The sequence below is a fragment of the Abramis brama genome (assembly GCF_963993115.1).
Source record: "Abramis brama genome assembly, chromosome: 22".
NCBI classification, from domain to species: Eukaryota; Metazoa; Chordata; class Actinopteri; order Cypriniformes; family Leuciscidae; genus Abramis; species Abramis brama.
Window position 1 is genome coordinate 28,639,865 of NC_139984.1, and position 27,597 is coordinate 28,667,461.

The following is a 27,597-nucleotide window of genomic DNA, read 5'->3' on the forward strand; positions in this document are numbered from 1 at the left end:
TTTCCTACCCTGACCTTGACCTCTGATTTGAACGCTCTGTTTAAGGGTCGTGTCTGTGTGAGACTTCAGTGTAATCGTCCACTGCTGTGATTGACTGTGAGACTTCAGTGTAATCGTCCACTGCTGTGATTGGCTGTGAGACTTCAGTGTAAACGCCCACTGCTGTGATTGGCTGTGAGACTTCAATGTGATCGTTCACTGCTGTGATTGGCTGTGAGACTTCAGTGTAATCGTCCACTGCTGTGATTGGCTGTGAGACTTCAGTGTAATCGTTCACTGCTGTGATTGGCTGTGAGACTTCAGTGTAATCGTCCACTGCTGTGATTGGCTGTGAGACTTCAGTGTAAACGCCCACTGCTGTGATTGGCTGTGAGACTTCAGTGTAATCGTCCACTGCTGTGATTGGCTGTGAGACTTCAGTGTAATCGTTCACTGCTGTGATTGGCTGTGAGACTTCAATGTAATCGTTCACTGCTGTAATTGGCTGTGAGACTTCAATGTAATCGTTCACTGCTGTGATTGGCTGTGAGACTTCAGTGTAATCGTCCACTGCTGTGATTGGCTGTGAGACTTCAGTGTAAACGCCCACTGCTGTGATTGGCTGTGAGACTTCAGTGTAAACGCCCACTGCTGTGATTGGCTGTGAGACTTCTGTGTAATCGTCCACTGCTGTGATTAATAATCGTGAAAAGTGTTGATTATAGCATTACATTTAGATCTATAGCATGAAATTGCAGTGTTGCAGTGAAGTTGCAGAAGTTGCAGTGATGAGCATTGTAAGCTGATCACAGACATGTTGAGCGCAGTGATCTCGTCATTGCAACTCGATTTCTGCACACTAACGAATGCTTTCATCATAACTAACAGTGCAAACACAATGTAAATAAGAGATTCATTGATTATAATGGGGGTTTTGGCAAGAGTCACAGATAAACTTGTGCTGTTTGATTGACAGCTCCAGCAATTGCAAAGGGAGCGTTCTTTGATCACTTTCTATATATAATTAATCACAGTTTAAATAACAGATTATTTTCATCCTACTAGGAGAAACAATGTGAAGTTGACCTGGTTTGATTTACTGACACCTCTGACTGTACATGAATCATTACATATCAGAAATCACTGATCACTGATCAGGCATTAGAATTAACACAGTTACTTATGTTGCATTACTACGGTGACCGGGAGGGGACATGTTCGGTTCACTTCGTTTTGTCGTGGCCACAACATATAAACTCGTGGGAACGTGATAATATGTTGTTGCCACGAGATATTAATTTGAACGTCATATTAAGTCGTGGGAACGTGATAATAAATCGTGGCCACGAGATCATTTTGTTGAGGTAACAACATCATAATGTCATGGCCACGCGATGTAAAGTCGTGGCCTCGAGATCATATGTTGAGGGAACAATATATATTTCCTCATGGCCACGACTTCATATTTTGAGAGAACGACATCTATTTCTCGTGGCCACGAGTTATGTTGAGGGTACCACACACCAGTCAATACTGTATATACAGCAGTCGGAGATGGAGATGACTGATGAAATAACATTTTACTTTGAATTAGGAATGTCATATAAAGATATAGTGTGGTCTCTGGCATTAAGACATGGGTACATTATAAGTGAAAGACAACTGATGCGCATTCTTAAGTTGAATGAGCTTTTTCGTCGGAAATTTGCTGGCTTGAATGAAATACTCGGGTCACGAATAAAGTCCCGTTTAAGTCAATAAACAAAAACAAATTATGAGAAACTTAAATGAACAAATAACTAAGTAAATTATGACCGCGGTAAAAGGAGGAGCCCGTATCGCATGTGAAGATTCGGTTCCCACATGTTATAAAACTGGCAGCCACGAGAAACGGATGTCGTTCACTCAACATATTAAGTCGTGCCCACGAGATATTATGACGTTCCCACGAGTTTATATGTTGGGGCCACGACAAAACTAAGTGAACCGAACATGTCCCCTTCCGGTCACCATACATTACTGTCGAGTCCATATCGTAAAAGTCTGTTTGCAAAGCCTGCACCGAAATTGCGACTGATTTACCAAAGAATCCACAGTGAAATGTACCGAATACAAATAAATAATGCTCAACTGAGACATACACATTATTGAAAATAAATAACCACATTCCTAGCATTAGGATCCTTTGGAAGGTAATGTTATATACAGTAGTCCAGTGATCCACTGATAGCTCTTCGCTCCTCGTCCTCTTCGTCTCACTAACACGCCAGTGGGCGGGGCCAAAGTTGCAATGAGATTCTGCAGAGGCTTCAGAAGATCTATAGGCACATTCCACAACGAGTCGTTCGCTGGGCTTGGTTACAATAAAAGCTGTTTTTGGACTAACATGGAAGTTTTCAGTTCTGAAACTTACAGGATATTCTTATAGTATTATGACCTCGTATGTGTCAAAAGCTCAAGAAAATTTGTATTACTCAGTTCATGTTCATGATCCCTTTAAATAATAAAATAATGTCATCGCAAGCTTGTTTTGCTATAACAGTTAGACATTATTTAAATATAATTGACAAAATATAATAATTTTATTTCATTTGGCTGGAGAAAATAAAGTAGCTAGTGTAGCTGTACAGACTAAGAATAGGATGACTGTGAATGGATGAGTACGGGTGCATTTTAAGATGTAATTGTTGCATTGATTCTTATTAAACTCTATAAATAATAAAAAATAAAACACTAAATCAATGTTTTAAATGCTCCAAGTGAATTTAGGCGTTAGAACTTTATATAACTTTACATGTAACAATGTTATTAAATTATAAGTGTTTTAAAGAGTAAGTTTAAGTGAGCATTATATGATGGCAAAGGTACTATAAATGTAAAAAGAGGAGAAATGAGCATGCACAGGGAAATATCCACAAGTGCCAACACATTTCATGGTGGAAATGCATGAAGTCTGGGACAATATATGGGGGATCAGATACACTGAATCAAAAGCAGTCAGACCTGTGCAGATATTTGAGAAGATGTTCCTGATGGGTGTCAGATGACGTGAATTGAAGCCTGTTTGACAGTGTGTGTCTGTATTGTTCTAGAAGATATGTGATATTCGTGACTTTAATGACAAATGAAGACAGGTCGAAATAAACGTGTCTGTGAGTGTCAGACCAGTTGCTTTCATCCTTTCAGTTTGATGTCATCTGAAGGTCATGACCTCGGGTCACTTTGTCTAGCAGTGGCATTCCTGATGTGACAAATGCCTGTGTGCTCACCAACATTTGTCAATTGAGGATCAGCTTGTTAGTGCTTAGTCAAGCATCACTGGTACTATTGCTCATATAAGGTTAGCAACCACTCAAATTATGGAAATTCAAGTTATTTTTTCCATACAAGCTTTAGGGAATTTGGATTTGATAAATCTATATCAGATCACTTACTTAAGGCTTCAGGGCACAATAGTGCTTTTTATTTATTTATTTTTATTTTATATCATACACTGTAAAAAAATTCTAAGCTACCCAACTCAAAATTTTCTAGTGACTGGTCACATCTAAATTTTTCAATTGGTTCAGCGTATTATTTCTCATTGAGCCAATGTTAACTGACTATTGCAACAATTGATTAAATTAATTTTACAGAATTTCACTTGGGCCAATTGAAAAATTTAGATGTGACCAGTCACTAGAAAATTTTGAGTTGGGGAGGTTAGAATTTTTTTACAGTGTACAGGCCTGAAGGAAATGTTGAAATGAAATTGAGTTTAATTTGATCGAGTCGGCTTAGCTTATGTCAAATAATCAGAGCACTTTTAGTTCACCTCTGTGTTCCCTTTCTCTTCTCTCTCTCTCTCTCTCTCCGTAAGGTTGTGCATCGGGAGCGAGTCACTCTGGAATCCCAGCTGGAGTTGCTGCGGCCCGTGGCGTCAACCTGACCCGACACACACTCGCTTTCTCTCGCTCTCTGTCCTTCTCGTGCGTGCGCTGGACTCTGGGTTCGGTCTGACACTATAATTCAGTCACGTGACAGGACACTTACTTTAAGCGACCAAACACTTTTAAGATGCCACAAACACTGTGTCAGAACCACAGGAAGAGGATTTTACCTCCACAGGAGAGCGCCAAGAATTCTAGGAAGTTCGTTCTGTCAAAGAAATATCTGTTTTTTTTGGTTTTGTGTTTGTATGTTCCTGCCTGTATTTCCTCAGCAGAATCATGCCAACACGACTAACTGTTAGTTATGCAGACCAATGAAAAGCTTCAGGATTCAACTTCATTCCAGGAAATTTGTAATCAATTTATGGTTTATGCAATGGATCTGATTTTCTAATGTTTTATCCAATTACTGCACCATTATGTCGGATTATGATTTAAATCACTTTTTTTTAAATTTCTGTTACCATAATTTCAGTAAACGTGAACATGTTTGAAGCGGATCCTGTTCCACCAAGAATAAGCTTATAATGGTGAATCTCATGAAAGCAAGTCACATTTCACTCCAAGAGCAGAAGAATAAAATAACTAATTATATAATAATGATTAGTTAATTATTACAACTAATATTATAATTTATATGGACCTAAAGATTTTTTTCATGACAATAAGTACATTTTAATCATTAAAGTAAGCACAACATATAATGACCTGATCATCTAGAATCTAGATGACTAGTTAGACTAATCACATCTAACATAAAAGTTAATGCTTACATTATATATGTGTGTGTGTGTGTGTGTGTGTGTGTGTATATATAATATATATAAATATAATAATATATGTCTGTGTGTATGTGTCTGTGTATATACAGTATACACACACACATATATATATATGTGTATATATATATATATATATATATATATATATATACACATACACAAATATTATGTAAAAGCAAACTTTTATGTTAGATGTGATTAATAGCAATTAATCGATCTGACAGCACTATATATATTACATTACAGGAATTATGAATAATAATTTGGGGATGGAAAACTGTTTAATTATCGTGAGAAAGTACATCAGAATACAAAAAAAAAAAATCAAGCTTGATTTTCTTTAAGAAACATATTATTTCACAATTTGTGTTATTTTTCTTTATTTTTTCTTTTGGTTTTGGGGTTAAATATGACCCTTGACAGATGTTGTGTGATTTTCCTATGCAGAACATTGATGATAATGTAGATGAATGTAGAATAATCATTCATTTGTGCGCTGGGACAAAGAGTTTGCAAAGATGGATGTGTCCTAAAGACTGTATGTGTTCATGCATGAAGATGAACATTTATTTTTACACGACTAGTTCTGCCGGCATGTTGTATGTGAGTAGTTTGACAGTACAGGACAGGAATGTTAGAATATGTAGACGTACGTGTTGAATGCCACGTTAACTTCAGATCATTGAGGACGGTCCAGTGACTGTGCTTGTAACTTATTACAAAAAACATTCATCAAAATGTCCTTTTTTTTATTTTTCTGTTACATTTCCTTTTATGGCTATTTATGGCTTAACTATTATTTCAAATTTTTAGTAATTTCTTAAGTATTTCTTACTAGCCTAAAATTATTTTGGGGGGTAATAACAGTAATTATGAAAAAAAAAAGAAATAAAAAAAAAAAGTTGATTGTTTAAAAAAAAAATGCATCAAATTAAAAACCAGTGACTGCAAAAAAAAAAAAAAATACATGTTTTTGTTCAGAAGTGTGCTAAATACTTTTCTATGCAACAAAAAAAACAAAAAACTGACTTTACAAGCTTGTTGTTTGCCACGTTGTGTGTTTTTGATACCGAACGAATCTCTCGTACACTGTGTTCTGATGCAGGAGTGGGAATGTTCTGTCTATGAGTGTGTCAATAAACCTGTGGAATTATGTGAGAATATGACAGATGTGGTGTGTTTTGCCTTGCACATTTGTAGAATCTGTTTTAAGTTGTTGATGATGAATAAATAATAGGGATTCTGTGGGTCTTAAAAAGGTCTTAAAGTCCCCATGAAATCAAAATTGAAGATTTTTTGTCTTTTAGTATGAATATGTTAGCCTTACAGTTATCTATAAGCTAGTGTGCTCCAAATCAATGACAAAATTTGCATTTAGAAGATATAAGCGTTCAAAACTTGCAGTCTCTCACTTCCGCCAATAGGCCTTTATCTCATTTCCTGGTTTCGGAACGTTCGAAATCGCCAAGCAGTGTACTCGCACTTCCGGTGTTTACGTTACCTTTAGATGAAAAGTAGGTCAGAAAACTTAAATAAAATTGCTATATAGACCAGTCTGTCAATATTAAACCGCATAAATACTATTTAATTTGGAATCATGCATGTTCTGCGTGTCTCTGTAAATGAATGGCACAGACGTGCTTTTTCATTTACCACACACACACTGAGGCACGCATGACACTCGCGATGTTTTCAGCCTATATGAGGACATTAATGCACTTCATCAACACAGCTGCTGCTAAGAGTCACTTCAGCAGCATTTTAGCTTCATTTGAGAAAAACTATCGTCATATCATAAAACACAGAGAGACTCAAAGGTCTACACGGCAACCCGTCAAAATAAAAGTTTGGTTTAACCTTTGAAGAAAGTTTTGCTTAAATCATTACATTTTAAATAATTGGTTATAACAATTTAATTAAACCATTAAAATGGAATCAAGAAAACAAAAAAAAGAAACTTTTGGGAGATGCGAGAGCGAAGTAGTCCACTAAGTCCAGTGATAATTAACAGGCAGCCATGGTGAACGCAATAACCGGAAGACACACTACACTGCTTCAGCAATTTTTCACGGCTACTTCCGGCATTCTATTGTGATGCGATAAAGGCCTATATGGATCAGTGATTTTGATGACATCACTCTGCACTTCATCTCCTCATCAGATTTTCTGTCCAATCAAATGCTAGAATCTGAAGCTCCGCCCCCTACATTATAAATAGACACTGAAGCTGAAATTAGTCACTTGTTCACACATTTACTATTTTCTTCATGGTGAATGGCACATAGTGCACTATATGGGATAGGGAACAATTCAGAGAGTATAAATATGCTTACAATATCCATTGGGGTGAATGAAGTCTGGTTTCACGTTAGTGTCACGTGATCAGCCGCAGATCCGGTCCAGAGACACGACAGCACAGAGCGGATCATATGATCGAGTCTCGCAGACCAGAAAACGTATCGGACCATTTGAATTCTGCACAGAATGCTGTATTTTAAAGCGATATGAGGGAAATTAGGAGGAGAAACGGTTAGAGATTAGGAGAAACCTGCAGCTTTGCTGAGCTGATATAAACACAGCGCTATTGGCAATAGAGAGCCTAAGTCCCTCCCCTCCGCTTCCGGCTCATGGGACCTTATGTCGGAAAAAATATGTATGGTAGTCAATGGCGAGAGACAACTTATCTTTTTATTCCGTCTGAACTGTGCCCTGAATTACACATATGATGTTTGCCAATTTAAAAGATAATTATGAAAGTCAAGAAAGTCGTGCATTTCGTTTTATGTGAAAATCGCTCAATGAACTACATCTCTCGTCTCGCACTATGTACGTCACAAGATCCGTTGCTCGTATGTGTGCAGTCTGGTACAAAACACTCAGGCATGACGGCGTAACGTTACGATTATAACGCAAGACTATAGAAACAGACAGACGTTAGCTTCAGTAAAGTTAGCTTCATTCATTGAGAGAAAAGATATGACGTCACATGTGCGCCTTTTGAGTTTGTAGTCTTTGTAATTACGCATTACGTCTTATACCTCAACAGTTTTACATCAAACTGTGACTTTCTTGACTTTAAAATGTATCTTTTAATTGACAAACATCATATGTGTAATTCAGGGCACAATTCAAACGAGATCAAAATATTTGTTGTCTCTCGCCATTGACTACCATACAATATTTTTCCAAATTAAGGTCCCATGGTGGTCGACCGGAAGGGGAGGGACTTAGGCTCTCTATTTCAAAAAGGGGGAGGAGCTGTTCGATATGTCCCGCCCTGTCTTCCTGTTTCAGTGGAATTACTTCAACACATTAAATAATGCTGCATGTTTCAAGGCACTTCACTGGGCTTTTAAAAGTCTTAATTCACCCTTTCACAAATTAAGGCCTTAAAAAAGGTTTTTAATTTGAAGCAGAAATTCTTAAGTTGATAAAGTGTCATTAAATGTTGAATGTACTGCAAAAGATTAATATCTACACCAGTACATACAAAGATCTAAACTTTTTTAAATCAAAATACATTTACTTGAGATGCAAAATTCTCAAAATTAAGCGAGTTTACGCTTAATACAATAACAAATATGTCAATGGGTTCTGAGAACTTGTTTTGCCTTTAAAGTTGATTTTTCTCGGCCTATTGGCACATATTTGTCCTTGTTTTGAACTCAAACTTTATTTTGATCAGATTCTCAGAAATCAGGACTACTTATGTCGTTTTGCTTCTCAAGTAAAGGTGTCTTGATTTAAGAATCTTCAGAAAATTTCACTGGAAAACAAGACAAAAATACTGAGGAAGAAGAACACATTTTTTGCATGGTGATCAGAAGGTAAACGGTAAAAGTTATTTTCCATATTTCCATAGAGTTAACTTGTATGGAACCTGAAACCATTAACGCTTTTGCCGTGAGTTCATCTCTCTGGTTTCCTCATATCTGACTCGAGCGTGAAGACCGTAGAGAATCAATGGTGCAGGGATGGCGAGTGGAGCAACAGGTCGTGACCTCTGAAGACCCTCTTCTGTTGTCTCGAGAGCTTGTTTCACTGCCTAATCTCATGTGTTTCAGACTGTTTGTGTTGGAAATTGATAGGTTTCCCAAACATGGACAAGAGAACACCATTTGTGGCACGTAAAACAAGAACTTAAGTAGTAGTCATGAAGAGTCTTCAGGTATTCAACCGTATCAATGAATGAATGAATGAGCCATTTATATAGTGCTTTTATATGTACTATAGAGATGTGGACTACTGGTCATGTTTACTTCTGTTTGTGATGTTATCAATACTCAAATATTACTAGGCCCACAATCTACACACATAAAATCATTGATTTTAAATCTTTGTAAGTGTACAGACAGTTTAATAAGAAGATACTTTATAAAGACAACATTATGCGTTTACAGACAGGCGTCATCTTGGAAAACAGTCTCGACTAATCGAGCCACGAACGCCGTGCTAAGTGAGCTGGTCGATAGGAATTACGTTTGTGAAATATAACGTAGCACGGCGTTCGTGGCTCGATTAGTCGAGACTGTTTTCCAAGATGCCTGCCTGTTAACGCGTAATGTACTGTCTTTATAAAGTATCTTCTTATTAAACTGTCTGTACACTTACAAAGTTCTCAATGCTTCAGTTTGCACGTAGGGACCCTCATTATGCTACCGTGTTAGTGTGAGGCTATTTTGAGCCTTGTTAGTGGTATTAACTAGCGATTTACTTTTACTTACTCTGTGCCCCATATACTACTGTTATGAGCTAATCTGTTTTTAAAGATAAAACTCTTTACATTCGATTTTCATGAAAACGCATCGCAGGGAACAATCGACTCGGTAACCATGTGTTAATTACCCCTAGGTTCATTTTTCACCAGAATTGTCCTTTAAGCTATAATATAACGTCTTAGTTCTGACTAAAAACATCTGCAAATAAGTTAAACTAAGTGTGTGTATTGTATGTATAGCGAGGCCAAAGACCAATTTTCAGCTAAAGCTGGACAATAAAGTTTTAACTAACTAAAACATTTTCATATGCACATTATCCTGGAAAATATTATAATAAAAAAAGTTAAGATTAATCATATAGAATGGACTTTAATACAGTAAAAAGTGTTAAATAGAGCGAACCTCCTATCTTTAACAAAAAACGTCATCAAAATTGCCAAAATACTTAATAAACAAGCGTTTAGTGCCGTGAGGGATTTGTCCCTTCTCAAAAGATCCTAAAGGAATGCTAGTCGAAATCCTATCGTTTGGAACCAATCCTAAAAGGATCAATTAAGATCCTACTGGATAAACAGCCATTCCCAGTTGATTCAGTCAGAATGTCTGTTTATCCAGTAGGAACTTGGTGGATTCTTATTTGATCTCTTTAGATTTGATTCCGAATTCCAATTCCAATTAGTTTGTAACTTTGTAAACGACAGGAATTCAAATGCAGAATTCCATCGACGAAGATTCCAAACGGGAATCAGCAATCACACATCAGTCCAGAATTCCAGCTTTTGATCCAAACACTTTTCTCCAAATATTTCTTTTAGCGGTTTAAATGTAAAATACTGAGTGAATAGATAAGTGGTGGTAAATGTTTGTATTGAGTGTGTAATGGATGTGAGTGTGACCTCAGTGTCTGATATCGGCATCATTGTCCTGTCCGTCACGCGCGCAGCAGATCGACTGTGGAATGAAGCCAAACAACAGGACAATAGAGACTGACATGCTTATGAAAACATATGACATATACCGCATCCGGGCCTCACGTCCACAGAGTCCACAACGTATTTGGACACTTAGATCACACCTAATGTGTGAAAGTAATTGCACTAGATAAGAAAACGTCAAAGTTAGTGGCATTTATTTGAAAGAAAGCTCACTTTTCAGGCAAAACTATTCAGAAAAGAAGTTTAAAATGCTAAAACAAGAGATCTAGTGTTGAAAATGAAGCATTAAACACTAAGACATTGAGCATAAATGATGCGAAAGCAGTTGCTTTGATATTCTGCTATTAAAATGCAGTGACATATTGACATTTTGAAGTGTGAATCAAGCATCTAAATGCTTTTTAGGGTCATTAAGTTGTCTTTTTTTTTTCCTGAATTACTCATTCATATTTAATATCTCCGCCCAACCCCCAAAGCAAACAATCGCATCAACACAGACGGATTTAGGTCACGTGAGGGTTTTTTACTCCATTCTGCCAGATTACAGATTCAAATCCAGTTCAACAACAGCTCTCAGTTTCTATAGCTCGTTCCTCTCTGCTTTGCTTACAGAAATAATGAATTCAAAATGTAAAACACTGCCTTCTGCAAGCTTCTGAATCACTGTTCTCGCAGGTTTAGTGTCTCAAGCAGTTGGAGTCACAGATGAGACGGTCGTTTTAGCATCGCATGCACACATAAATAGACGTATATATAGAAACACACTCACTTGTGGCAGCTGTGCTGGTCTCACATAGACACTAGCATTGTAGAGGTCAGAGGTCAAACGACTGAGGCTCACACTCTCTCCATGAACCCAAAATTAGCTCGTCTTCCTCTCTCACGTGGATGTATAAAGTCAGTTCTCCTCAAGTTCACACAGGTGTCGTTCACCCCATTAACTATATGAATATGTTTGACTGATTTGATTTCAGTTGATCAGAGGTTCTCATCCTTCAAAGGCAGTTTATGCATTATATCATGAACTAATAATGAACAAAAATGTGTATCATTTATTATTTTTATAAATATGTTTGTACAGTATAGTTTTATGAATTTATGTATTCATTTACTAATTTATTTTTAATTATGTATACATTTATTTAGATTTATTTTATTTATTTTGTTTTATTTATTATTTTATATTAGAATAATTTCACAATTGTGTTACTTGTTTATTTTATTAATATATTTATTTATGTAAATTATAAAATATTTATTTTGTTTTATTTTTAGTTACTAATCTAATAGGGTAATGTTCATTTATAAATATATTCATAATTTATTCATATATTTGTATACAATATTTTGTGTTATATTTTTTATTAATCTATGATAATGTTTTTATAAATATACTTTTAATTATACTGTTCAATTAATTTATAATTCACATTTATTTTATTCTTCTTACATTTTATTAATATAAGATGTATTTATTTTCATAATACAATATTATATTTTATTGTTGGTTATTAATCTAATTAATCCATTATATCATGAACTAATAATTTGTTACAACATTTATTATCTAGGTTGTTAATTTATAAATATACCTGTATATATAGTTGTACTGTATGTATGTATATATGTATTTTATGATGTATTATTTATATATTTGTTATGTTTTCTTTTATAATGGTTTATTTATTGTGTTGTATTTATATTTTATTTATTAATCTAGGTTAATGTACATTTATAAATATACTTATAATTTATTAATATATTTTATTTTAGTAATATAATATTTTATTATGTTTTATTTATTAATCTAGGGTAATGTTTTTTTTATTATAGTACATGTAAATATACAGTTCAGTTATTTTATTTAGATTTATTTTATTGATTTTAACTGTTATTAATATAAGATGTATATATATATATACATACACAGTGAGGAAAATAAGTATTTGAACACCCTGCTATTTTGCAAGTTCTCCCACTTGGAAATCATGGAGGGGTCTGAAATTGTCATCGTAGGTGCATGTCCACTGTGAGAGACATAATCTAAAAAAAAAAAATCCAGAAATCACAATATATGATTTTTTAACTATTTATTTGTATGATACAGCTGCAAATAAGTATTTGAACACCTGTCTATCAGCTAGAATTCTGACCCTCAAAGACCTGTTAGTCTGCCTTTAAAATGTCCACCTCCACTCCATTTATTATCCTAAATTAGATGCACCTGTTTGAGGTCGCTAGCTGCATAAAGACACCTGTCCACCCCATACAATCAGTAAGAATCCAACTACTAACATGGCCAAGACCAAAGAGCTGTCCAAAGACACTAGAGACAAAATTGTACACCTCCACAAGGCTGGAAAGGGCTACGGGGAAATTGCCAAGCAGCTTGGTGAAAAAAGGTCCACTGTTGGAGCAATCATTAGAAAATGGAAGAAGCTAAACATGACTGTCAATCTCCCTCGGACTGGGGCTCCATGCAAGATCTCACCTCGTGGGGTCTCAATGATCCTTAGAAAGGTGAGAAATCAGCCCAGAACTACACGGGAGGAGCTGGTGTATTGCGAGATTTTGGGGAACAACCTCCTTCCCTCAGTTAGAGCATTGAAGATGGGTCGAGGCTGGGTCTTCCAACATGACAATGACCTGAAGCACACAGCCAGGATAACCAAGGATTGGCTCTGTAAGAAGCATATCAAGGTTCTGGCGTGGCCTAGGCAGTCTCCAGACCTTAACCCAATAGAGAATCTTTGGAGGGAGCTCAAACTCCGTGTTTCTCAGCGACAGCCCAGAAACCTGACTGATCTAGAGAAGATCTGTGTGGAGGAATGGGCCAAAATCCCTCCTGCAGTGTGTGCAAACCTGGTGAAAAACTACAGGAAACGTTTGACCTCTGTAATTGCAAACAAAGGCTACTGTACCAAATATTAACATTGATTTTCTCAGGTGTTCAAATACTTATTTGCAGCTGTATCATACAAATAAATAGTTAAAAAATCATACATTGTGATTTCTGGATTTTTTTTTTTAGATTATGTCTCTCACAGTGGACATGCACCTACGATGACAATTTCAGACCCCTCCATGATTTCTAAGTGGGAGAACTTGCAAAATAGCAGGGTGTTCAAATACTTATTTTCCTCACTGTATATATATATATATATATATATATATATATATATATATATATATATATATATATAAATATATAAATTGGTTTGACAGTGCACAATAGGACCAACAAGAATGTCTTTGTATCTTATATTCCAGAGGACACACAGCTTTCAGTTCTCGCTCGTAGTGAAGAAAATTTTGCTTTTTAATTAAGTTAGATAACTTTAATATAATTTATTTTAAATGAAATTGTAAGCTTGTTGATTGTGAACCATGAGCTACAGTGAGTCAGATCTTGCCACTAGAGGGTGAAGAGTGTGTGAAGAGTGTGTGAAGAAGCCGAGCTCATCCAGCGGCTCCTCAACTCATGATGTTTTCTGGGAAAACCATTGGAATTCTTCAAATACATCAGTCTGATTTCACTGATTTTCAGCCACGACCCTGCATTCGTGTGTGTGTGTGTTTGCAGCGATGGCAGTTCTGTGTGAGTACTCTAGTGTTAGTGGCGCTGTAGGAAGGGCTTTAGGGACGTGAGCTCTTCTGTTCACATCAGGCTTTAGTGAAATCCTCACTCAGCAAATGTGAATGAGACACTCTCAGTGACGCGTCCCCACAGGAATCTCACACACACACACACACACGCACACACACACGCACACACACACACACACACAAACACACACACACACCTGCATGGAATTGAAGTGTGGAAATGCATTATTACTGATGTTTCACACCAACAATGCTAAGAAGAATGTTTGTCCACTAAAAGGTCAGTTATTGTTTTGCAGGTTATTAAACGAGCTAATATTTACAATGAGCATCAAGTTCTATTCTGTTCTATTCTGTTCTATTCTATAGGAGAAACCAGGTCAAGCTGTCAAATGGGGAAGGGATATAACAGTCTAAAGTCTAGGTAAGTTTCATACGTCAAGTCAGGTTTCTGTGTGTTTTGGTTTGATATTTTTGATACCTTTTCTATTTTTGCATCATATTATTGGTTCATTAGTTATTTTTGTTTAAATTTAGCTGAAAGCATATAATGTCCCAGACTTTAAAGCAGTGGATCCAGCAATTACTGTCTGATCTAAATGAAAACATGTAGTGAAGAAAAATACAATATTAAGTTTAGAACTTCAACCAAACCTTTTTTTTTCTTTACATTATATTAAAGTATTTTAAGTAAAATTAAAATGTAATAAATGCATATGACTTCATAGTGTTGTTCTTTTTAACTGAAACTATTAAAAATCGTTATTTATTTGTATAATTTCATTAATTGAAATAAAACTGGATTATACTTTATTTTAAGGTGACGTAGTTACATTGTACTTAGCCTACTTAAATAAATTCTGAGTAATATTAATTAAACACATGTACTTATTATAGAGTTAGGGTTTGGTTTAAGGTAAGTTACTTGTAATTATGCATAATTTACTGTTATTACTAGTAAGTATATGTAGTAACGTGCAACTACGTCACATTAAAATAAAGGGTTACCTAAAACTTAAATAAAATAAATAAAATATAAATATTAGATTAAAAGCTTAAAAATAAATAAATAAATAAATAAAAATGTTGCTTTGGCGACCAAGTTGAAGTAAAATTACTAAAACAAAAAATAAAATAAAAATAAAAACTGATCATCTTAATACATAATATAGTTTATACAATAGTAAATAAATACTTTTTACATTGATATTTTGTTTTAAAACAAATGCTCTGTTTCTCTATCCAGCAAGGGATGAAAAAAGTTGCAGACCTCTTCTTTAAGCTCTTTCGCGATACATGAAGTGACTTTGAAAACATCTGTCTGCCTCATGAATGGAAGGCTCCGGATCCAGTTTTACGCTTTACTCCGCTCCAGGTTTTCACTCCGACTTTCCTTAAAAGCATTCGGAGTTTAAAGCGCAGAAAACACGCCAGCGAGTGTAAGAGAGGGATCAGAGCGGCGGAGGCGGATCTCAGTGCGGTTCAGCGTGCGTGCGTGTGTGTGTCCGGAGAGAACGAGCGGAGGATGGAGGACGAGCCGCGAGAGACCCTGGACTAACGGAGGAGGAGGAGGAGGGGTCTTGCTTTTTACATGGAACCTGTTTGTGTTTCCCTCCAAAGGTGGATTTTATACTGAAACACTACATGACAAAATGCCCTTCGCCAAGCGGATCGTGGAGCCCCAGTGGCTGTGCAGGCGCGCGGACGCGGACGAGGAGTGTGTTCTGCTCCAGGACCTGTGCGCCCTCAGTAATGTGTCTCTGTCCCGGACCCTGCGCCAGCTGTCGGATCTGGCCAAACACGCTTGCTCGCTCTTCCACGAGCTGGAGCACGAGCTGCTCGCCACGAGCCGGCGCGTCTGCGCGCTCCGGGACAAGATGAGCCGGATCCAGGAGACCACCGGTGCGCTCGACCCCAAGCAGGAGGCAGTGCGTGAGTACCACACACAGGAGACGCTTTTATTTCACTCCAAACTGTGCTGAAGAGTTGATCTTCTCATTTAGTCCTTCACCCTGTGCGTAACGGTGATCGATTGCACTTGCGGTGTTTGTGTGACCAGCCCAAACGCTTGACCACTCGGGTAGCCGCATCATGAACCAGCCCTTTAGTAAGTCACTGAAGTGTTATGTAATAATGCAAATATTTGTTTACTTTTGCGCGCTCTTGCCTCCTCGATTACGCGCATGGCTGGTGTGTTCCAGTGGTTAAAGATCTTGGCTGGTGACCCAAAACTTGCGGTTTCTTACCCAGTATGAGGTGATTCATAGACGATTCACACTGAAGCCTTGATCAAAACTCCTAACCTCAGGGAACATGTTTTAGGTGAGCTCCCTCCTGCTAGATATTCAGCATATAACTCGGGTTTATCTGAACCATCTTGATCAAGCTGGTTTGTGGAACATGATATTACTGGTTATAAAGCAGCAAACATGTTTCTGAACACAGCTGGAGTGGTTGTGAAAGGAGTTGGTTTATGCAGGACAGCAGAAGGGCTGGTGCTCCTCACACCAGATGTCATTGGGAAACAGGATTCTTGTTATACAGAGAACATCATTTCCGTGTTGCATAAGAACAGATTCTGTCATTCATGCCAAAGTGAAACAAGCCTTTCTCCTGTCTCTGTGTGTGTGTGTGTGTGTGTGTGTGTGTGTGTGTGTGTGTGTGTGTGTGTGTGTGTGTGTGTGTTTCTGGTGCAGGTTAAACTTAGTTTGTGTGGAACGCTATAATTAGTTTTGTTTTGTGTGTTTGTTGATTTGCATCACATGTGTAATGAAGTTAAAATGTATGATTTTTGTTTTGTTGTACATTATGATAGTTAAATAATAATAATAATATTATATTATAAAATAATAATATAATTTGTATTATGTTTTATATATTTTTATCATTTTTTAATTGTATTCATTTTTGTTTAATATTTACTAAATAATAATAATTAAAAATAATAAATCTTTTCTAAAATATTTTAAAATATTAAACATTCTAATCAGATACATTAATAATCATAATTATTATATTATTTTTTATTTTATTTATTTGAAATATTTTATAAAATAATAATAACAACACATATTTTGTAAAAAAAACAAAACAATATATATATAATATTGTTGTTGGTGGTGTCATTGTAGAAAAGTCTAAAAATGAACAATACTTTTACTGCATTTATTAATCTTATTTAATGTTAAATTCAACATTTACTAATACATTATTAAAATCAAAAGTTGTATTTGTTAACATTAGTTAATGCACTGTGAACTAACATGAACAAACAATGAGAAACTGCATTTTTAATAAATAACATTAACAAAGATTAATAAATACTGTAACAAATGTATTGCTCGTCTTAGTTCATGTTAGTTAATAACTCGTGTTATCAAGTGAGACCTTATTGTAAAGTGTTACCAATGAGTCTTTTCGTTGTTGTGTAAATGTAGACTGTGAAGAGTTCAGCAGAGAATATGTGTGTGTGTGTGTGTGTGTGTTACATCAGGAGACGTTTAGTCTCTTCATTCCTTCTGAATCTCCTGATCTTCAGGGTCAGTCTGAGAGTGTGTAGTGTTTATGCAATAACACTCACCCCAGCGTGTCCTTCCAGCGCTCCTTCCTTCCCTGTCCTGTCCTGTCTTTCTTTCTTTAGACACTAATAGTTTGTTTTACTCTGGGAGGTCTCACTGAACCCCTTTCCTCAAGCCGTCCCGTCTTTAGGACTCGAGGAGGAAGTCTGACAAGATCCTGAGTAAAGTTCAGAACACATCAGCTTTTGCAGTCCAGGTCCCTCGAGTAGAGATTCCAGAACACAGTCTGTGTTCAGCCTCTCAGTCTTGCTTAACCTGGCGTTTGGGGTCAAAGGTCACTAACGCACCTCTCCAGCTCTACCTGTGGGTCGTTCCAGGTCAGACGGATAGATTCCGTCATTAATCAGATAGATTGGGATCTTTTGTTTGTGTCGGTTTGCTAAACATGACATAATTCTGGTAATCCGTCAAACTGACCCTGTAAACGTTTTATTTTGTATTTTAGGAGATAACGTTGTTTAGCTTGCTGATAAGACATATACAGCATCATGCAAAAGGAAGAACATATTTTCATGCGTTGTCATTTTATTATGCAGTCGAAAATGTGGCGGTGAATTTTCCACCGGCAGCCGCCACTCATATTTCCTCCAGAGTAAGTTGTGAGCGCACAGCTGGCACTGTGAGTGTGATGTCGGTTCTCCTCAGAGGAGCTTCTGAAGTCTGTGTGATTGTTGTGGTAATGATATATATTGAATAGATTTGTGGACCCCCTCCCCCCTCCCCCAGAACCCTAATTACCCTCCATCATCCCTTTCACTGCGAGTCGGACAACACAGCAGCTCATATCAATCTGAATCAGTGCAAATGTGAGTGTGTGAGTGTGTGTGTGTGTGTGTGTGTGTGTGTGTGTGTGTGTGTGTGTGTGTGTGTGTGTGTGAGTGTGTGTGTGTGTGTGTGTGTGTGTGTGTGTGTGTGTGTGTGTGTGTGTAAGTGTGAGTGTGAGTGTGGGCTTTGGAAGGGTCTGTGGTACCGTTCAAAGTCAGCATGGCCACATTAGGATCTGTTTATGTTGCTTGTGCTGCACATGGCATTCTGGCTGTGTGTGTGTGTGTGTGTGTGTGTGTTCATCTCTGTGATATCAGGCATGATGCTGACACAATTAGGTCATACACTGTAAACACTCTTTTGCACATGCTCCCTAAGCCATATCCCTGTTCAACACACACATAAACACACGCACACACACACCCACATACACACACACACACACACACACACACACACACTCTCTCTCTCTCTCTCTCACTTGATTTTTGTTAAAGAAGCAAGATATGTTATTTTGTTGATATTTTTCTGTCATTTGAGAGGTGAAGGACATTTTGAAAACTTTGATAAACATTCTCACACACACACACACACACACACACACACACACACACGTAGAAAAGAGCCAGACACACTTCACTGCCTCACAGTCATGTGTTCTCCTATTACGTTAACACACACACACACACACACACAAACACTTTTATGAAGAAAACATCGGATTGGATCTTCCTCTTGGCTCCTAATGCCACAGAGCTAGTGAAATACACTAGTGTGTGTGTGTGTGTTAACGTAATAGGAGGACGCATGACTGTGAGGCAGTGAAGTGTGTCTGGCTCTTCCAGATTAGTATTTCCGTGGTAACGAGAGCAGATCTCTGAATGCGGCGGGTGATCCATGACTGTTCTCTGAAACTCCTCATCGTTTAGATTGCAAGGCTGGCTGTTCAGAAGGTGTGTGTCTTTAACACGGAGAAGAACCTTGAGCACACAGTCTGCTTAAAGATAAAACTATCACTTATGTTTTAATATTAAATTATACTTTCATTGTTATTTCATATTATAGTAGTTGAAATTCTTTTTATATTATTATAATTCCTGCACAGCCTTGGTAACATCAGCAAAAAATAACCTTTTTTGACATATTTTGACAAACATTTTATTTTAAAACCTTTTTTCCCCCATTTTTTACATTTTATTTTGGCAAATGTTTTTAGTAATTAGCCTACATGCACATATTATTATTTATTTTATAATGTATTATAATATAAAATGTTTATTATCATTCCTCTTGTACAGCCTTGGTGACATAAGTAGAAAAACATTTTTTTGTTGACAAATATATATTTTTTGACAAATATTTTTTTTCAGATTTTTCATTTTGACAAACTGTTTTAGTAATTACATTCACTGTATTATTATTATTATGCAGTGAATTAAAAATTATAATTAAATGTTAATAATAATGAAATACATTATTGTATAATCCTTAAAAATATATTTTTTTTTCCACATGCAGCTTTGAGACCTCGCACAGAACGGAAGTGAAGTCAATCTCGCGGGTTGAACACTCGTTTCTCTCCGGTCTCACTTTGTCCTGTCTATTCAGGCCTTCTGGGTGCTTTATTTTGATAAGGAATGTCAATAATTCCTGAAGCACTCCCTCTCTTTCTCACATCCACACGCTAAAACTCCATGATTCCCGAGGAATGTCTGTTTTCTCTCTATTGGGTTACTCTGAATCACAAAAAGAGCTCAGAGAAAGTATACGAGGCAGAAAGTGAGTAGAACTGTTACATACTGCTTTAAAAATAGTGTACAGTATGCAGATACAGTATCGTGTGCAGTGTTCAGTAGAAGCATGCTAGTCTTCTCCAGTAAAGGAGTATAAGAGCCTCGTCTTTGGCTGCTGTCTGGAAACACACACACGTTCCAGTCCTGCCTGTCATGTTTGTGTGTTTCTTTCCAGTGAAGTTTAATGGCTTGTTGAGTTCTAAGGAAGAGTATCTCACACTTCCACAGAGTGTGTGTAGTTCCTCCCCGAGGACAGTGACGGGCAGGACTGGAACGTGTGTGTGTGTGTGTTTCCAGACGTGTGCCTTTCTTCCAGTGCAGACTGAGGGTCATCACTGAGACTCTAGAGCTCTTTCACTGTGTTTCTGTTGAAGAGAGATCCGTGTGTGTGTGTGTGTGTGTGTGTGTGTGTGTGTGCACAGGTGGAGGATTTGAGTCTTCCAGAGCGCTTTGATATCGAGATGGACAGGGTGGGACGAAATACGAGACCAGATTATTTTTGAGATGGGTGTGAGCTGCTTCTGTATCTATCTATCTATCTATCTATCTATCTATCTATCTGTCTGTCTGTCTGCTCTATCTATCTATCTATCTATCTATCTATCTATCTATCTATCTATCTATCTGTCTGTCTGTCTGTCTGTCTATCTGTCCGTCGGTCCGTCCGTCCGTCCGTCTATCTATCTATCTGTCTGTCTATCTATCTATCTATCTGTCTGTCTATCTATCTATCTATCTATCTATCTGTCTGTCTATCTATCTATCTATCCATCTGTCTGTCTCCATCTCCTTTCGTTTGAGTTGATACATTGAACCTTGGTGCTAATGCTGCCAAACAGGTTTGAATTTCCCTCGTCTTCTCCCCATCATTTACTTTCATCTATCCACTTTACCTGTCAGTAAAACATAACAAACAAAAAAAGATTTAATTGAAAAATAGTTCAATAAAACCTGAAGTGCTAAAAGTCCTACCAATCACCTTTCTGTGTTTTTGCATTGATGTCTTGTCGCTGCTGTGCTTCAGTGTGTTTTCCTCCTCAGATTTGTTGAATTATATATGAAGGTGTGCTGGTTTAATGCAGCTCTTATGTAGGGTGTGACTGGAGACTCCGCATGGATTATGCATCGCGCGCTTCCCCACGAGTTTCCCCGATCTCACACGCACCAGTTGCACTGTTTTTGGGGGAGGGCTGAAACGCCTGATGAGGAAGGATGACAACAAACACCTTGTCAGTTTGCATCATTCTGTTTTCCTCTTTGTCTCATGATCCAGCTGTTATTGGTCCTCGGCGGTTTTCGGGAGGTAGCGCGCGCTGTGTTGTCAGGCGTCTCCGGGCTAAAGCAAGCTAAACAGGGAACGAGCGAGCGCATTTGTTATGCAACATTAGAGTAGGCCAGCGGGCTGCAGACAACTCTCTCTCTCTCTCTCTCTCTCTCTCTCTCTCTCTCTCTCTCCCTCACGCTCTACCGCAAAGTCTGCATAGTAACAGCCCAGAGGTGAAACTCGTCTAACCTTCTCATCGAGGACTGTACTTGTGTTTTCTCTCCTCCATTCAGTGTCTTCCTTCTACACCTCGGCTGTGTCCGAAATACTCTCTTGAGTAGGTACTTATTTTGAATAGCCTAAGTAATTAAAACATTACGTTCTATCATATAGTATGAATGTGGATGTACTACATTCGCTATGTTGTCATTATCATGTGACCTACCAGCGTCAGTTGCTCGCTTCACTGCCATTCATAAATCCTCTCCCGTGGCTTCATGGGATAGTAAACTGGATCATGCACACTTCAGAATCTCTGAATTTTGCCTAAGTATTATTTTGTCACATACTGTTTTTCGCATACTATATAGTAGGGAAGTATGTGATTTCGGATGCAGCCCTCGACTTTTTCATAGACCTTACATATAGACCCACTTTAAACCTCTTAAAGGTACAGTGCTGCCAAAATGAAAATTCTGTTATTATTTACCCATATGACTTTCTTTTCTCTGTGGTGAATTTGTGAAGAATATTCTGGAATAGTCTTTTCAGGAGGACTGGGTCAAAAATACACAAAAAGTGTGCATAAAAATGCACTTTATTCCAATTAAGTCGTCTGAAACCATTTAACTCTGTGTGACAAACAAACAAACACAAATTTAAATAGTTATTCACTGTAAATTTCATGAAGAAATAATTCTTCTGAATCATATTTATTCTATGAATCATTTGATTCAATTCACGAGAACTGAATGATCTGATTTTTAATGAATTATGTGATTTAGTTCAGAAAAAAAAATTTGAACGACTGATTTGTTCTTAGCTCACTTTGTTTTAATTTTAATGTAACTCATTTTTTTGCTTGTGCTTATACACATTCGCTCATCTTTGAGTCAGATCTTAGCGAATCAGTGCATTTGGGTCTACTTGCTTAAAAAGCATTGTATAATTATTGTATAGAAAGCAGTTTGAGTTTTTTTAATTGGGTTTAGTCTTAAATATTTGTCAGTACTAGCTGTATCAAGGTGAGTTTGGTCACAGATAGGCTGAGTAATGTACATATGCTTGCCTAGTCTTAAGGGCATTTCTGTTGAGGTTTAATGGATAAGAATGCTCAAAATCTGTTTTTAGGTTATGAAAAAGGCACAGCTAGACCTAGACATTTTCATTTGGCAAATGCAATGAAAGATTCGGGTTTTGGTCACATGACAGAGTGTTACTTTGTCCTTGTGATGCACCATTCCTAGAAGTCAGTTCGCAACTCTCAATAAGAAGCTAAAACAGCCCTACCAACTACAATTTGACTCTATCCAGACGCTACAATGTTATCAAGCCTCTTAGCATGCAATATCAACTCAGAACTCTAATGCACATTCTCTCGGTGACTCTTTATCTCTCTGTTAAAAGCCTCATGCAGGTCTGGACGACTGTGAGCTGATAAAATATGGTTGTTAATTATAGCTGGAAATCAAAGGTCTCTTTTATGAGTATGAGAGTGTGTCTGCAGACAGGCCTGATGCACCGACATAGTTTTTTTTTTTTTCATGTACGTCTCTCAGGGCTGAGGTCATACAATGTTCAGCTAAAAACAGGTGTCAAAAAGACACTTCATGTCTGCTGCAGGAAGAAATGAACCCGAAAATGATTAGTACGTCTTGTTTCCCCTTAGTTTTTTTAATTGCACTGAAATTAAGTGCTAAAATTAATCCAAGTAGGATTTTTTTCAAAGTTTCTTTGGTAAGAGATGAATCATAGACTGGCGGTTACTGGCTATGTCTCACACACACACACACACACACACACACGGGTGAACCCAAAGTCATCGGCGGTCTCCAGTTGGATGGTTTTGGTCTTTTAAGGGAAGCGGCTGTCTGTTTGATGTGGTTTCAGTGGGTTGTTCAGTAATATCAAGAGTTTTAAATCCAGCTGACTTACAGGAAAACACTTTTTACACCTCAGGGAAGCTAAATCCATTCCCAAACCGAGAGTGATGAGCGGTATGACAGGGAAAGAGGCAGAGGTCGAAGGTTAAAGGGAGGATTTGGGAGTGTTTACACTTTGAGACTGTTTAGAGATTGAACAAAGTTTGTGTGTGTGTGTGTGTGTGTGTGTGTGTATGTATGTGAGGTTCTGTGTGTGTGTGTGTGTGTGTTTGTGTGTGGTTTTGTTTGGGGGTAGGGGATAGAATATACAGTTTGAACAGTATAGAAATCATTATGTCTATGGATATTCCCATAGACGTGTGTGTGTGGCGTGTAATACTTTAGAGTAGGGTTTGGCCGAAAAAATCGGAAAAAATGAATATTTTGATATATTATATACAATATATTTGGGATTATTTGATGTATACAGTGTTGTATTTGCTTAAAATTTGCATCATGGTCATGTTCAAATTAAAATCATAATAGTGACATTCACAATGTTTCTTAATTTTATTTCACCAGCAAAATCATTGTGAACATAAAATTATAGTTAAAATGAAATTAATTGTAATCAGCTTTGTACATGTATAAAAAAACCCCCTAAATTTTGTGATTGCCTGTGTGAATCTTGAGTTGCCATTCTAGTGGTGGAGTGTGAAAGGGAGTGAGAGCTTTTGAAAGATGAGACAAGAAAAGGTCATGACCTCTCAGACTACTCTGTGATTTGTTTGGAGTCTATTCCCGTGGGACAGTCATAAATGAGATCTCTTTGTTCATGCTGATTTACTCTTTAACATCTCAACTGTGTTTCCTTCGACAGCAATGAGATTAAATGGAGACCGTAATCTCACGTTTCTCCTTTAGCATTTCAGAAAAGAATCGCAAAATTTCCTCTGCATTTCTCTTATTGATTGTTTTCCAATGATCACATGAAAATTGCCAATGAAATCCCAGGACAGCAGCTCTCAGCTTGAGTTTGTGTGTCGCAAAAGTAATCAGGCTCCCCTCACCCATGATCTAAGATAATACAACACACACACACACACACACACACACACCTCGAGACAGGCAGATCTCCGTCCTAATCCCGTAATCTCTGTAATTGCACATCTCCATAAGTAATAAACAGTGAATCATCCGTCCTGTGCATGAATGCTCTGATTTACGCTGAAACGAAGACGAACACCCATTTCCTGATCTGTGCGATTCGACGCTGAGGGCCGGAAACTCAACACCTGTTTGTTGTTGTAAGGGTGTGTTTCTTCACAATGGAGGTCACCCAGGTGCCTTTCTCTCCTCTCTCTCTCTCTCTCTCTCTCTCTCTCTCTCTCTCTCTCTCTCTCTCTCTCTCTCTCTCTCTCTCTCTCTCTCTCTCTCTCTCTCTCTCTCTCTCTCTCTCTCACACACACACACACACACACACACACACACACACACACACACACACACACACACACACACAGGTGCTGAAATCTCTTAAAGGGACAGTTCACTCAAAAATGAGAGTTCTGTCATCATTTACTCACCCTCATGTCATTCTCTTTCGTCTGTGGAACACAAAAGGAGATGTAATACTCCGGTATGAGACAAACACCCATGTAACGGGTGTTCTTTTCCATACAGACAAAGTAAATGTTGACCAGGGCCTGTCAGGCTCCAAAAAATGACCAAAAAGCATTGTAAAATAGGCCATATAACTTCTCCTTAATATTACACATCATATATAGTGCCATATGATAGGTTTGTGTGAGGAAAAGACTGAAATTTAAGTCGTTATTCACTGAAATCAAAGCTAAATCTCACTTGCACTTCAAAATGGTTTATAGTCATTTTAGGTCCACTCACCCTTTAACCATTTAAATTACAATACGTGTAATCAGTGCAGACATTCACACGAGTCCTGTAATGCCGACGGGGAATGTAACGTGTGCTGTGAAAGGAATATGTAACCGGTGACTTCCTGAGCTGTCAACTCTTCTGTCTTCACACACCTTAGCAGCACAATAGCGAAGAACACACCTTCACACACAAGCAAACAACAAACACATAATTGCATCTTGATCTGTTCACAAATGGAATTAAACAGATATGCATGCAGTTGCTAAGCGACTTTCTAGATTAAGTGATTCCCATGATGTTTTTAACAGTTGTTAGTATGTTGCTGTATAGTTATGGGGGTTGCTAGTGAGTTTTTAGTGTTTGTTAGCATGTTGGTTCATAGAGTTAGCATGTCACTGTATGCAGTTATGCAGCCTCTAAGGTTTTCTAAGTGGTCGTTATCATCTTTATGTATGGTTGAATCGTTTTTAAAGTGTTTTAAGTGGTTGTTAGCATGTTGCTGTACAGTTATGTGTATACTAGGGAGTTTGAAGAGTCTGTTTGCATGTCACTGTACAGTTAAGCAGCTGCTACGGTATTCTGAGCATGTGTTAGCATCTTTATTTATGGATAAGTAGTTCCTAAAGTGTTTTAAGTAGTTTTTTAATGTTGTTGCTCTGGAGTTTGTTGATGAGTTGCATGCTAATGTGTAATACTTAAACTTTTAGGTTTGTTCAAATCACAATGACAATCTATAATTGCAAGAGACAGTCACCTCTGTACGTTTGGTGTTGTGTTAGGTAATGTGATCCATGAGTGTTATGATCATTCCTCCAACACAAGAGCTTCAAGTGTGAAATATCCGTGGATTAGAAGTGACACTCCGGGCTCTGGAATGCCTTTCAGTGCTGCCAGGTATTTTTGTCGCTGCTTTTGTGTTGTTTCAGTGTGTGTTTTTGTGATGATGACAGCTCATCTCCTGGTGGTTAATCTCTCAGGGCAGTGCCGTCGTAGAAAGCTGGGATCCGCTTGGACTGACTTCATGCTGTTGTTCAGGGGTTGATGTCCATGGAGCCCCTGTGTAATTTTCTCTCTGAAAAATGACTGTTATGGCTTTGCCCTGCATACTCCATCCGTGACATCAAAGACATTCCTCCAGCTCACCGTGCTGTTAGATCTGCCCGCCCCACACACACTCACACACACACATGCTCTTCTCTGTGATTAGATTGATGAAAATGAGGGGTGCGTCCTCAGACGTGTCATTATGAACGCTGCTGCTCATAACTCAGACTGTGTCGTCTGTCTTTCGGAGACCTCCAGCAAACCTCTAATTACTCTACATGTGTTTAATGTCTTCACAGCAGGACTCTCTGCGTTACTCTCAGTACAGCTCAGTGGGTTTCTGCACTTTAAAGTGTCCATGTTCTGCAATGTCGTAGTGTTATACAATAACCCTCTTTTCTTCTCTTCTCTTCTCTTCTCATCTCGGCTATTCTCGTGTTAGATATTCTCTTCTCATCTCGTCTCGGCAATTCTCATCTCATCTCATCTTTTTTTTCTCTTCTAATCTCTAGTCACTACTCGTCTCGTCTCTACTCGTTTATTCTCTACTCCTCTCATCTCATCTCATCTCTTCTCATCTTTTTTATTTTTTATTTCTCTTCTCACTTCTCGGTTCGTCTCTCCTCGTTTCAACTTGTCTCGTCTCTACTTGTTTATTCTCTTCTCTTCTCATCTCATCTCATCTTTTTGTCTCTTATCCCTAGTCACTTCTCGGCTGGTCTCTTCTTCTCTCTTCTCTTCTCGTTTCATCTTGTCTTGTCTCTTCTCTACTCGTTTATTCTCTTATCAACTCTTCTCATCTCATCTCATTTCATCTTTTTTTTCTCTTCTAATCTCTAGTCACTACTCGTCTCGTCTCTACTCGTTTATTCTCTTCTCTGCTCTTCTCACCTCATCTCGTCTTTTTTATTTCTCTTCTCACTTCTCGGCTCGTCTCTTCTCGTTTCACCTTGTCTCGTCTCTACTCGTTTATTCTCTTCTCTTCTCTGCTCTTCTCATCTCATCTCTTCTCATCTTTTTGTCTCTTATCCCTAGTCACTTCTCCTCTCGTTTCATCTTGTCTCATCTCTTCTCTACTCGTTTATTCTCTTATCAACTCTTCTCATCTCATCTAGTCTCATCTTTTTTTATCTCTTCTAGTCACTTCTTGGCTCAGCTTGTCTTGTCTCGTCTCTTCTCTTCAAAAAGTTACACTTGATGTAAAAGTCCTTTGGTTCCCACGTT

The 27,597-nt window shown here is 37.7% G+C and overlaps 2 protein-coding genes across 6 annotated transcripts in view; both read left to right on the forward strand.

Moving 5' to 3' along the window:
- Positions 1–4,036, forward strand: part of reps2 (RALBP1 associated Eps domain containing 2) — a 48,477-nt gene extending 44,441 nt beyond the window's left edge. For both annotated transcript variants that reach the window (XM_084098251.1, XM_084098252.1), the window contains exon 19: positions 3,839–4,036. In XM_084098251.1, the coding sequence (XP_083954377.1) occupies positions 3,839–3,907 (69 nt within the window). In that variant the 3' untranslated portion in view covers positions 3,908–4,036. The remainder of the gene's footprint in view (positions 1–3,838) is intronic.
- An 11,092-nt stretch (positions 4,037–15,128) lies between these two features.
- nhsa (Nance-Horan syndrome a (congenital cataracts and dental anomalies)) overlaps positions 15,129–27,597 on the forward strand; it is a 98,916-nt gene continuing 86,447 nt past the window's right edge. For 3 of the 4 annotated variants that reach the window (XM_084098887.1, XM_084098888.1, XM_084098886.1), the window contains exon 1: positions 15,130–15,881. In XM_084098887.1, the coding sequence (XP_083955013.1) occupies positions 15,602–15,881 (280 nt within the window). In that variant the 5' untranslated portion in view covers positions 15,130–15,601. Of the gene's footprint in view, positions 15,882–27,597 lie in introns of all 4 variants that reach the window. The other variant, XM_084098885.1, reaches the window with a different exon arrangement.